Source organism: Panicum hallii, chromosome 6 (assembly GCF_002211085.1).
Source record: "Panicum hallii strain FIL2 chromosome 6, PHallii_v3.1, whole genome shotgun sequence".
Taxonomy (NCBI): Eukaryota; Viridiplantae; Streptophyta; class Magnoliopsida; order Poales; family Poaceae; genus Panicum; species Panicum hallii.
In genome coordinates this window covers 40,303,726-40,316,847 of record NC_038047.1, presented here as the reverse complement: position 1 = coordinate 40,316,847, position 13,122 = coordinate 40,303,726, and the positions used below count along the sequence as shown (strand labels likewise).

The following is a 13,122-nucleotide window of genomic DNA, read 5'->3' as shown; positions in this document are numbered from 1 at the left end:
AACCATTGTTTGAGAGAGAATGTCAATGGTGTCATGGTGTGGAAGGAGACAGGCTTGAGGTGTGGAGAACCGAATGGATGATTGAGGATGTATTATTTTCAAGATTCACCAGTCAAGTAGTAAGCGTTCATAGGTGTGAATCTATGCATGCACAGCGGTGGTGTGCATGTGTGAGAACAATGTCAACGTCTAAACTATGTTTCTGAAAAAATAATGGAAGTCAGTTTTAGTCAACCGAAAAGTACATAGGTCCAAATAGAATGGCTAAACCGGAGGCATTAATAAACTCTAGTAGTTAACTTTATACTCACTCCGTATCAAAATATTTATCATTATTGACTTTTTTTACAACTTTGACCGTTTATTTTATTCAAAAATTTATTGCAAACATACAAAAAGCTAAGTCATACTTAAAATACCTATAATAGTAAAGTATATCACAAATAAAGTAGATGGTATTTACATGATTTTTTGAATAAGACGAATGGTTAAAGTTGCAAGAAAAGGTGACAAATATTTTGATACGGAGGGAGTACTTGTCTTTGCATTCCGCTACAGGAATAAAACACACTATCCTTTGAGTAGCTATTCTGTCGGTGAAAGCATGATACAAACACAATAATACTTAATCTGCCAACCACTGATTGAGATTAGCACGTGTATCATATTGATCATTGGTTTTCATCACAAATTAGGCACGGCGGTCTCCGTACTACTGTACACCATTAAGCACGAAATAGCACAGTCCAAAAATGCTGCATCCAAATCCCCATGTCTACAAATCGGTTGACACTTGACAAGTCAGTAGCCAGCTCGTGTTCCATGCTTTGTAGTAGAAAGTAACCCTAGTTGAAAGGCACACTCCCAAAATTGCCTGATTAACACAGTTGGTTGGACTCTACAGATAATTTACAAAACTCTGCTATGATCAAATAAGGACAACAGAGCTGAAAAGAAAAGAGCAAAAAAAAAGGTCATATCGAAAGGCTAGGATGTTCATTTTGGTACCACTTCAACGGCTAGGATCTAATCGCATGCACGTTTCAATTCCAAGCGTTCGAAGTTGGCGGGAACCAGAGCTCGGTTTCGTCCAGCGTCATCAGGCCCTGGAGGCCTTCCCAGAGCTGCTCCCCTGTTTCCTGCCCGCCCCGCGGCCACTCCGCCGGCTGCCCCTGCTCCTCGGCGTCCCCGCTGCAGAGCGACGGCGACAGCGTGTTGTCCGAGGATTTGGCGGCCGCGCTCGCGTCGCCGTTGCTGGCCTCGCCGTGGCCCGCGGCCTGCTCGGGGAACGAGAAGTTGAGCTTGGCGCGCGGGCCGCGGAACTCGATGGCGGCGCGGTCGTAGGCCCTGGCGGCCTCCTCGGCGGTGTCGAACGTCCCGAGCCACTTGCGCACCGCGCGGCGCGGGTCGCGGATCTCCGCCGCCCACTTCCCCCACGGCCGCTGGCGCACGCCGCGGTACTTGTTCTTCTTCTTCCTCCGCCTCCTCTGCCCTGCCGCCGCCGCCGCGGCGCCCGGCGCCGCGGCCACATTACTCTTCGCGTCGTCCAATGCGATCACCGCCGAGCCCTCTCCCCCGAAGAACTCGCAGCCGAGGCACCGCTCCATCCCGCACACCCGGCACGCCGCGGAGGCGGCCGGGAAGATCTCCGGCGGCGGCGTGGTGTACCCGGAGACGACGTGCAGCAGGGCGGCGACAATGACCTGGTGCTCCTGCTCGGGGGAGATCGCCCGTCCCACGAACGGCGGCGGCGGCACCTCCGGCGGCTCGGCGCCGGCGGAGCTCGGCGAGGGGTCGTCGAAGTGGCCGTCGAATCGGATCATGTACGCTTGGTTCCCTGCCATGGCGGAGAAGATGCGGTTGGTCATGCGTGGGTGTGTGTTCTTCTCTGAGCTCGTGTGTTTGTCTCTCTGATGGCGAGGCGCTGCTGCTTTGAACTGAGCGGGAACTGGTGAGGGGGAGAAGACTTTTATACGAGGTTGACGTCGCACGAGACGCGGCGAGTGCGGACAGAGAAGAGGCGAGGATTAATTAAGCTCCGGCTAATGGCGCCCGCTCGGCCGCACGAAGAAAACGTGCGCGTATTACGGCCTCTGGTTCTGCTCTCTTTTTTAAAGCCCGGTTTTGCCCTCCTGGCCTGGCTGTAAAGGGAAAGAGTGTGGACGAGGAGCAGCGCGGGGCCACGTGAGGCGACGTCTGAGGTGACGTCAGCGGAATCACGGGACTCGGATTGGAACGTGGAAACAGCGAGTGCGACAGGTGGTCCCAGCGTTGAAAGGGTCAGAGGGGTCAAGGAGCTAATCCATGTCGACGAGGCGGTTCGTCTCGTCCGACGTGGCGCGAGGTCGGTCATGGGGAATGTTCGGCGGTTGGGCCCTACCTGTCAGAAGAGCTTCCAGAATGATTTTCTGCTTTGGACAAGGATGGAGTTTTCTGTCCGATCCAAGTACTCCTAGACCTTCATGCATCAGAGAAAAGCTGGTTCTGTGTTCCGCGTTCTTACATGGTCCTCAAGCTCGAGTATTAAAACAAGTCAACCCTGCGCGCATGAAACTGATGGTGCGATGTTGTGGGTTGAGAGCTTATCTATACGATCATTAAAAACCATTATACGCACTTGAAAACCTTTTAAAGTTCATTTAATCTGTGAAGATAAATTTGGATAGTTTCATACATACATATAGTACTACTCCCTCCATTGCAAATTGTAGATCGTTTTGGCAATTTTAGATTTATAATTTTTGCTATATATCTGGATATAGTGTTTATCTAGTGTATAGCAAAAACTGTGTATCTAGATTTTTGCTAAAGTGACCTATAATTTGAAACTGAGGCGGTATATGTACCGCTGATTGATATAGTCTATATAAGACATAATTTGCATTGTTTCAGCCTGAATTAGTCAAACTGTCGTCTAAACCCCCTAATGAGTGTGAGCTGGCCCTTAAAAGTTATAAAAGCTTTTACAGGTTATGAACTACTCGCTCCGGCTATTTTCGCAAATTTAGATATATAGTTTTTTGCTACGTATCTAGACATAGCACATGTCTATATACATAGTAAAAATTATATATCTATATAAAATATTAAAACGATCTACAGTTTGAAACGGAGACCAAGTAAGTACAAATGACCAATAGCAGATCTTTAAAGAAGTATCTCTCAAGTTTACACGTAATAAGCTAATGGCCAGTGACTAACATATTTTAAAGTAGCATAGCTAAAAGAATCTTATCATTACCACCACATTCAGGATCTGCAGTGAGTGACTAAATTTTATAGAACCATATAAATTAGTACCTTCTTTACTTTTTTTCCTTTTTTAAAGGAAAGCAGAAGTACTGTCATATCATTTAAGAAGGGAGGAAGCAAGTTTTACTATAGGTTTAATATTACATGAATCCATAACACAATAATGCCTTCTTTAGAGAAATGAAAAGGAGACATCATATTCTTCAACCGCCACTAATACTAGCAAGCTGACATGTTGTAAGAAATAAGAAAAAAAATAATCCATTCATAAAAAGATTAAAAATGTTAAAATCACAACTAGCAGTCCCTTTCTACATTAAGACCATCATCTTACTCAGCACGAGCATTTAAGCTATGCTCAACGACATGAGTTTTACGATTGGATTAAAAGGTAACAGCATGCCAATTAAAGTAATATATTGGCTAGGTTCAAGTTCAAATGTCCTACATTTATGATTAGGAAGTAATATATTGCAATAGGGGCCATGCTATTTAAAAAAAGGATAAGATTCTATTCACATCCCTTAAGCTTCCATTGTACACGTGCTATCTACCAATGATTCTGTGACGTAGCACATTCATCAAGGGAGCATTGCAAACATGACTTTGTTATTTAAAGGAAAAAAAATAGACCAGTGTTGTTCACACAGGCGGGTAACTGTAAAAAAAAAGGTTGACCTTAGGTACAAAATCCCTTTTGTTTAACCGCCTGGAATATCCTGCTGTTAAGCACGAACCCCTTGTATTGTTTATTCGGCGCCCAGGCACCAAAAATGAGAACCATGTTGCCCAAATGCCTAAAATATCACCGGGATCTCGACGGAACCCGCGGGGCCCACGCCCAAAAGCGCCGCGGGATACCAAACGCCTGGGTGCCGCCACTTGCCGATCGCTGAATGCCGAAACTGCCCCCGGTGCTGTTCGGTGCTGGTGGAGGGAAAAAGGTTGGCGCGGAGGCGCGCTGGGTGCCGTGTGACCTGGCCTGGAGGCGAGGGCGACGCGTGCAGATTGGCGACAGCTCCCCGGCGCGGTTCGCCCACGGCGGATCGGAGCAAGAGGAGCGTGGCGTGGCGCTGCCCGTCACCGTCAAAAAAAATCCTCGCGCAGTGGGTTGCTTGCTGGTGGTGTTCAAGCATGAGCGCTGGAGCGTGAAAAGCCAAAGGCCTGACTGACTGGAAATTTTCAGTACATCTTTTGACCGCGTCGTCGGAACTCAGAAGCTAGGACCTAGTAGGAGTAGTGCTCTACTGGCATTTGGCACGGCTGCGATTGCGTCACCTGGGACATGATCCTGCATCATCGGATCGAGCGATGGCCGCAACTGTAGCATGCGGGTTTCGATCCGTTCTAGGGTGCGTTCGTTTCCTACCCTCTAAATTTTAGACCCATCGTATCGAAAAGAATCTTATCATTTAGAAGTATTAAATAAAGTCTAATTACAAAACTTTTTGCACAGATGAGTGCTAATTCGCGAGACAAATTTAATGAGCCTAATTAATCCATAATCCGCCACATTGATGCTACAGTAATCATCCGCTAATCATGTACTAATATACCTTATTAGATTCGTCTCGCGAATTAGCACTGGGATTCTGCAATTAGTTTTGTAATTAGAATTTATTAACACTTCTAAATGATAAGATTATCTTTAACGTGACCCCTCTAAATTTTAGAGACCGGAAAATGAAGGCACCCTGAATTTCAGCTGCGTTTCGATCCGTGCCTATCCAGACCGAGGCGTGATTCGACGGCATCGATTCATGGATTGGACGTGACGACGGGTGCAGAAAGAAGGAGCACGCGTGCGTGCCCGTTCACTCTGGTCGGCGGGGTTCGGCGGCGGGCCACCGGTGGCGCCCAGAGCTCGATATGTGTGTGGGGCAGGGGCACGTCGCAGCGTCAGGTTGCTGTGCGGAGATACCGCGAATTCGCTTCCCGGGAGGCCGGCGGAGGGAGCGGCTTGACAGACCACCGGCTGCCGACCCCTCTGCTCCGCGGACCGAGGATGAGGTGACAAGGGCATAAAATTGCCTGGCCCCTGGTCCCTGCCGACCACCTTGTCCGGGTCCCTCTCACTCCGTGCTACGGAGACAGGAAACGCATGTGGTTGATGACATCTCTCGGTTCGTTTTGTGCGGAGGCGACCGGTGATGGGACCGACCGCCCAGCATTTGGGGTAGCACTGCTGATCCCTGCTGGTGCAACCGATATTTACGCCAACCGACCTCCGGGAAAAAATATTTATTAGAATTAAGTTTATCAGTTTGCGCCTCTTTATAGAAAAATATCTCTTGATAGATAAAAAGCACACTTCACCAAGGGATCTGAACACCGATCCTTTAGATATACCTTTTCGCTATGTATAAATATAATTCATATAATTATACCGTTCATTCAATTAATCAACGAACCATTTGATGTTACATTCAATTAACAATATTTACGCCAACCCGCAGCATACGGGCGTTTGCCATTCGTCCGCGCTGACGCATGCTGGCGACGGCGAGGGACGCGCACAGATTGGTGACAGCTCCCCGGGTGCGGGCGGCACGGGGGTCGGGGCATCCCCGGTGCATGTCTGGACGAGGAGCGCCGGGCTTTGGGGGTCAACGTCAGATGTCAAAATCCTTGGTCCTTGCTCTCGTCTCGAGGTTGCTTGGACGGACCATCAGAGTAGTGATTAATTAATGAAAACCCCTGCTGCTTAAAATTTCGAGCGTGCGTGCGTCTCTCTTTCATCTGCCATTCACCGTCGTGATCTAGATTGTGCCGACCGTCAGTGATGTCAGATCCGATTTGGCACTGCGAGTGAAGAGACAAAACGTGCTCATTGTGGTCGGCGAGCGGTACCATCGTTTCAGGAGGCCAATGAGACTTGGCGCATGAGAGGCCGCACGCAGCCTTTGCAGCCGGATGAGAACAAAGCGTGCGTGGCCCCCAGCCTTTGCCGACCTCCTCTTGTCGCTCTCGCCAGGCACGGCATGCATAGCAGGGCCCCTCCTGCTGAAAAAGCATGCGGCTAGTCTCGTGCGCATAGGCTATCACTGTCCGCGATGCGTCCGTGCAGATGATGCGCACTACCGGACTGGGTTGATCAATGCTTGGTGCAACACTGCAACCTGGGTTTGCTACAGACTTGCAGTGTTTAAATCCCTTTCATTCCGAATTGAGAGGCGCGTATGAGTTCTGGAGATCAAGCTTGTTTATTTATGTGTTTTATGATGGCAGTGTTTACATGTCGAATTTGAAATGGAAACACAAAAGTATAATTCTGGAAATGCTCGCTGTAGGGGAAAAAAAACGTGGGGACTATTCAGTGTTACAGCAGCACAGGGCCTGATGAACTGCTAAAGGTGCCGCCCTGCCGGGACGCGGAGGCTCCCCTTCTCCCAGACGCAGTAGTCCTTGCCGTGCGCCGCGGGGTGGAAATCCGACGGGATCACGCTGCTCACGTCGTACCTCGTCCCGATCTTCACCATGACCTTCTCGTCGACGACGGCCACGTACGCATCGGCGTCCGCCATGAGGATTCGAAGCTTGCTCCCGGCGTGGATGCCGTTGCGAGCCCTGATCGCGGTCAGCGCCGAAATCTCCTGCTTCAGGTTCCAGTCGAACATGTGGTCGTAGAACTGGATGTGTGGAAATGTTGGTGCTTAGGACTTTGCCAGGATACAGTAGAACATTCGAGCTTAAGATAAAAACAAAATCGATCGTGATACTTACGATGCAGGGAACCCCTGGATGCGTGAGGATGTAGGCGTAGCCCTCCATCACCTTGTCGGACGGGAACGGCCAGAGCTTCTGCGTCGACCCGGTGTCGTGGTTGTCGACGAACGTGACGGCCTTCTCCGGCGTCCACCCAATCAAGCCGGCCGCCTTGCCGGAGCCGTCGCGCAGCCGCCACAGCTCCCCCTGCACGCCCACCTGCAGCAGCCCCTTGGTCGTGAAGTCGAACGCCATCGCTGGCCCGCCGACCGCGTCCACCCAGTCCACCAGCTCCTGCCGGCACTGGTCCTGGTTGGGCGACGGCTTGCCGTCCGTGTAGCTCAGGGAGTTCCATATCTCGGCCACCACGAAGCTCGGCCTGGTGTTCTCCACGTACATCTTGGCGATGGCCGGGGAGTACCCCTTGGCGAAGTCGAGGCGCCAGCCGTCGAAGCCGACGTCGGACTTGAGCCAGTTGAGCCAGTCGGTGAGCTCCCGCTGCACGCGCGCGTTGAGGTGGTCGATGTCGGGCGCCGCGCCGAACCCCTCGCCAGTGTCGCGGTGGCCCATGCCGTCCGAGTACTGCGTGTCGTCGCTGCAGATCATGCCGGGACCCCAGTCGAGGCGGTCGTCGGGCGTCCCGCCCTCGAAGATGCAGTAGACGCCGCGCGCGTCCTTCTTCTCCGCGCACCGGTGGTTGATGACGACGTCGGCGACGCACTGGATGCCCCTGCCGTGGAACGCCGCGATCAGGGACTTGAGCTCCGCCGCTGTGCCGTACTGCGACGCGTCCAGGTCGTACAGGCGCCCCGGCATGTAACCTGCCGACGGTTACCAGCATGTTTTTTTTTTGAGTTACAAAAAGGTGTGCAAATCGAGACAAAGTAATGTCAACTTGAAGTATAAAAGGGAGCAAAATTTTTGCCTTGTGGGGAGACGGAGTGCGAGGGAGGAGGCAGCCAGACGTGCGTGACGCCGGCCTTGGCGATGTCGTCGACCTGGGCCTTGAGGCTGTTGTACCAGCCTCCCTGCTTCTTGTACGACTCCCAGTTGAACCCCTGCTAGCTCGAACGGATAGTGATACGTCCACAACATTCAGCTCACAGAATACAGAAAATACATGTTATACAGTGACATGCAAGTCTACATGCAGCGTACCTGGAAGAGGACCTGTGCTTGGACCAGGCTGCAGAGCGCCACGAGGAAGAAGAGCAAGCACAAGCTGCTCGAGTGCTTCATCTGTCTGTCTGCGAGTGCTTCTTCACTGATCTGAGATCGGAGGGTGAGTGGTTGTGCCCAGTGGCCTCGCCGCGCGCCCTATATATAGGCGCCGTGCCGCCCCGCCGGCACGGTGGTCGAGGCAGGGAATGTTCAGCCGAGGCCCCACATTAATGTGATGTGGATATGGATAGAGGGGCCACGTAGGTCCCGCGTGGAAAGAGAGAGAGCCGAGATGCGGCGGCGTGGCGCTGTTGACGACGAAGACTGCTGCGCCGTTGGGGTCGGCGGCCGTTGCTCCCACTCCAGGAGGGCGGAGGATCGAGCTCGCGTGCAGTCGCAAGTGGTGGCCTGACCGGCGGCGCGGCCGCCACGACTACCCGCCAGGCGGCGGTACCTGCTCTGACTGGACGTCGTCTGGACGCTCCCGGCCGCCGGATTCGTCCTCCTTCAATTCTTGACATGGCGGTTCTATCCGCATCCTGCAACTGAAACCGCAAAGGTAGTTTGATGGATTGATGGTCGAGCCCCTGAAGTGATGCGAACCTCGAAAGGGGAGAACTGGATAATGCTCCAACTCCAATCAATCAATGGAGCCGACGGATCTAGAGTTTGCTTGGCCAATGAAGCAATCCAAGAGACGGAGCTCGCTCCAGCGTAATCCAGATTGGACTTGACCAAAGTTAAGGCAAGCTCTATGCCAGTCAACACATCTGACGAAATTGGATTCGAACTTTTTGGAATCCATGCCGACTTACTAGATTACTTGCCTTCATTCTGTGGGACTGGCTAAACGTTCCGGATGGCATTTCTTTGTTCGAGAACAATTTGTTTTGGAGCAATCGTGGGGAGCATTTCTCCATCCACAAAGGTTTGAGGTCTCGAGAACGTTGCAAAGGGCCTGCGCTGAGTAAGGTTAAGAAAATTCTCAGACACCACAACCTTTTGCAATAAACACTTAGCAAGGTTCTTGATTGCCTTTTGCGTCCACAGATTTGTATGTTGGTCGCACACCCATTTGAAGAGTTTTTTTTTTAAACGAACCGGCAAAGAGTTTTTTTTAAACGAACCGGCAGGAGAGCTGCCCTGTTGTATTAATTAGAGAGAGAAAAGCCAGATGGCCACAAAAGAAATCCGAAGTCTAGAAAAGAACACACTTTACGTACACATAGGGGTGCAGAAAAAGAAAACTCCACCTCTAGCTTCAGAGCTGGAAGAGTGTATGAAGATATTTAGCACCGGCAGCCGCCCACAAGCCAGCCTCGTCCTTAATTTTGTTTCGAACCCGGAACCCCCCGGCATCTCTTTATGCTTGAAGATTCTAGCATTCCGCTCCTTCCATACCTCCCAGCATATAAGTAGAATGAGGGATCGCGGGCCATTCGACGAAGTGGTTGGTGATGAGGCTAAATCCGCCCACCAATCATGAATTGAGTCACTGTTACTTCAGCTGTTTGGGTGAAGGCCATTAGTGGCTGTCCAGGTTGCAACTTCTTCCCAGATTTTGTTTTTGAAGCGGCACTCCTTGAAAAGGTGGATAGTTGATTCCGGTGAACTCCGACAGAGTGGGCAGACTCCATCTTTTGGCCATCCCTGTGCAGCTAATCTGTCAGAGGTCCAAAGCCGATTTTGCAAGATTAACCAACCGAAGAATTTGTATTTTTGCGGTGCCCATATTCTCCATAATAGCCGATTGAAATTGTTTGTGGTCGATCCTAGGAATTGTGCCTGATAGGCGGATTTAGTCATGTATTCCCTGCTGTTAGTTAGCGCTTTCATGTGACGCTATCTGAAAGGTTTGGTTGCAAGTTCACCTGCTGGGCCGTACGCCACAACATTATGTACTCAATGAAATGGTGAACTGTGAACTGTGAACTCAATGAAATGCAAATTTTCCAAGGTGGAGGATGCCGAGTCTTGAAGAATTCGGTGGGCTGTACTATAACCATTGGTTCCCACTGGCATTTACAGTGGCTCCTGGCGTCTCCCAACTTGCAAGGTCGCTCTATGTATGGTCACGATATCACCTATGATTTTAGATGGTCGAAAAAAAATAGTGTCAGCATGACAGCATTGTTGATGCAAAAATCCGACGATCGGCTTCCTGCGTGATCCCACACGAGGACCTGGGAGATCTACTTAATTCGAGTACAGAATCCAAATCAGCTTCGCGACTGTGCAAGGCGTGCCAGTCAATTTGACTTGCAATTGACAAGGGATAGGATAGTTAAATTCTAGAATATATCGGCGGTCGGTGTTCCGAATCGTTCCACAAAGAGTATCGGTTAGGGGTCCGATACGATTTATCGAATAATCGGCTAGGAACAACCAATTCAACTATGAAGCAATAAGAGATTGAATTGAAAACACTTGATGAAACAACACCTAAAAGCAGATCTAACAGGCTATGTTTAGTGCAACAGATTGATTTAATGAAATTAGGTTGAAAGCCGATAGAAAATCTAAATCTAGACTGGATAACTGTGATAAATACTAAACTAAATAATGACTTGCGAAGATTAGCAGATATTGATAACTAGTGAATAAACAAATCGAGAAAGAAGCGATGCGTCGTCAATCAAAGATCTAGTTTGCTCAATAACACGGAACTTACTAACAAATCGGAGATCGAAGCGATGCAGCCCAAGTCGACCAGAAAAACTCGTTGGAAAAACGAAAAAAGCTACTAAATTAGTGTTTGGCGAAGTCACCGGCAAAAAAATAAAAGTTTTGTTGATTGATGATTATGTGTCCTTTGCAAGTCCGTTGGCTGATATTTATAGACCAAGCTAACAAATCCAAGTCAATCACGATGAGATGTAACTTGACTAAAAAGAAACAAACTTTCTATAATCTAAACGACTTGCACAAAATCCGGACTAAACATGATACTCTGCTGGCGCAATCTTCTAGTTAATTCCGCTGCATCGACTGCGATGTCCAACTAGCCGATCCTCCTTTGCTTTCATTAGCTTGCTCCTCCGTTCCAGCGTCAGCCAACACGTGCCAAAAGATGATGTCAACAGCTATCTACTGACTGCTCCGACTCTGAAGATACCACTACCAGCCTACCAGGGAAGCAAGCAGCAGCACGGGAAGGAAGCCGCCAAGTCCCAAGACTGAAAGGCAGGCTGACCAATGGGCCGCCTTGCAGAAGCTCTACAGCTCGAGGGCTCAACTTCAAATACTCCGCTTGAACATCTGACGCGGCCCAAACACCTGTAGTGGTGGCGTCTGTGCGTGCGTTGCGAGATGATGAGAGACCAGGCTAGGCTGTTTGGCAGCTGAGAACTATCGAATACCCAGTTCACTCTCTCACAGAGAGATGAAGGTGAAGTGGTGGGTGAACGAAAGATGTAACAACACCACTACGAGATTTTTCAATTCTCATATCTGTTTCTCCTTTTTCTTCTCTAGAGGACGGCCAATACTTGTTGGGCTACTTCTGATCCAAGACACAATTGGCCCAGCATGTGTGGTCCATGCGCAACCCGGCTTGTTATCAGTGGGCCTCACACACACCTGTGGGTTTGCCGGCCCGAGAGGCTGTAAGCCTGCGGGTGGCCCAGTTTAATTGCTTAGTCTTCCACCAAATTCACCAGTTCTGCAGTCGTTCATGAATCACTGCTCAAATGGACGCTATTCAGAGCTTCAGAGTGCGTTTGGTTCAGCTGTGAGCTGTGAAAAAGATGCTGTGAAAAAGCTGCTGTGAGAAAGTTGCTGTGAAAAAGCTGAACGCCGTTTGGTTGAACCTGCTGTGAAACTGTGAATTGATGTAAAATGTCTGTAATGCCTCTGAGACCCTGATATGTTGTTTATATGTAAAATGAGCGTAATGATGTAAACTTTGCATTGGCGATATGTTTTTTACGAAATTATATTACATATATAAATAAGTGCATTGTTAATTTCAAAAGAGTTGTGAGATACAGCAATGTCATGTTCCCCTTGCATTTTGTATCGAAGCAGCTATCCTATCACGAATTGTGTTCATAGTAACTTCATTCTCTCCCTCTATCTCACGACCATAATCTTGAGTTTGTTCCTCAACATTTGATGCTCCTGGCATATACTCCTCATCTGCGTCACACCTCTCAAACTCCTTATCATGCAACTGACTATCACGAATGAAATTGTGTAGCGCAAAACACACTATAATGATCTCTTTCTTCCGGTCAGCTGAGAAACTCAGCATAGCTTTCAATATGCGCCATTTTTGCTTGAGAACTCCAAATGCTCGCTCAATGACATTGCAGAGAGAGGAGTGCAAAAAGTTGAATAACTCATGCTTTTCTTGCGGTGGACGTCCACGACGATGACGAAATTCTGGTATATGGTACGTAGTCCCCTTAAAAGGTGCAAGGTATCCAGTTCGATTTGGATAACCGGAGTCAACAAGATAGTATTTATCTGAAAATAAAAAATAAGTTAGCATTGTAAAAAATGATGATCAAAGTGTACAAGGGACAATTTACCTTTAGGAGGTACAGGAAATGAAGGAAAGTTTGCCAATGCATGGTTAAGGATCCGTGTATCATATGCGGAACCCGCCCATCCAGCAACCACAAATGTGAATCTCATATCAAAGTCACGTATGGCAAGTACATTTTGTGATGTATATCCATGACGATAAGTGTAGTTAATTACCTCATCAACCGGAACAATAACCGGAATATGTGATCCATCTATTGCACCAATAGCACCCTTGAAATGAGGCTAGAAACGAGGTTCTTTCAACTTCTCATGTTCATTGCTAAATGTTGGATCCTTCGGTGTGATGTTGTGTTTTGCTAATTTAAGTAAACACTTCAATACCTCCTTAAATTTCATATGAACTGGCCATGTTGACCGGACAAAACGGTTTTCAGCTTGGGAAAATAACTGAGGCCCTCCAACAATCCATAAGAACATTGCTAATGATTCTATTGATGTAACATTTCTAGAGGA

At 48.9% G+C, this 13,122-nt stretch overlaps 2 protein-coding genes across 3 annotated transcripts; both read right to left on the bottom strand.

Moving 5' to 3' along the window:
* Positions 1–786: 786 nt before the first annotated feature.
* On the bottom strand, positions 787–1,932 carry LOC112897237 (ethylene-responsive transcription factor ERF109-like). The gene has a single exon (XM_025965492.1). It carries the CDS (start codon positions 1,866–1,868, stop codon positions 1,044–1,046), a length of 825 nt encoding a protein of 274 aa, XP_025821277.1. The 5' UTR covers positions 1,869–1,932; the 3' UTR covers positions 787–1,043.
* Positions 1,933–6,432: 4,500 nt separating this feature from the next.
* On the bottom strand, positions 6,433–8,231 carry LOC112897371 (alpha-amylase isozyme 3D). 2 transcript variants are annotated; one of them, XM_025965660.1, is made up of 4 exons: positions 8,116–8,231; positions 7,883–8,015; positions 6,976–7,778; positions 6,433–6,881 (listed from the first exon to the last, which is right to left on the bottom strand). In XM_025965660.1, exons 1-4 carry the CDS (start codon positions 8,194–8,196, stop codon positions 6,600–6,602), a joined length of 1,299 nt encoding a protein of 432 aa, XP_025821445.1. In that variant the 5' UTR covers positions 8,197–8,231; the 3' UTR covers positions 6,433–6,599. The 2 variants fall into 2 exon arrangements, with proteins under 2 accessions (XP_025821445.1, XP_025821444.1); XM_025965659.1 differs by having other exon boundaries at positions 7,883–8,018; positions 8,116–8,222.
* Positions 8,232–13,122: the final 4,891 nt, after the last annotated feature.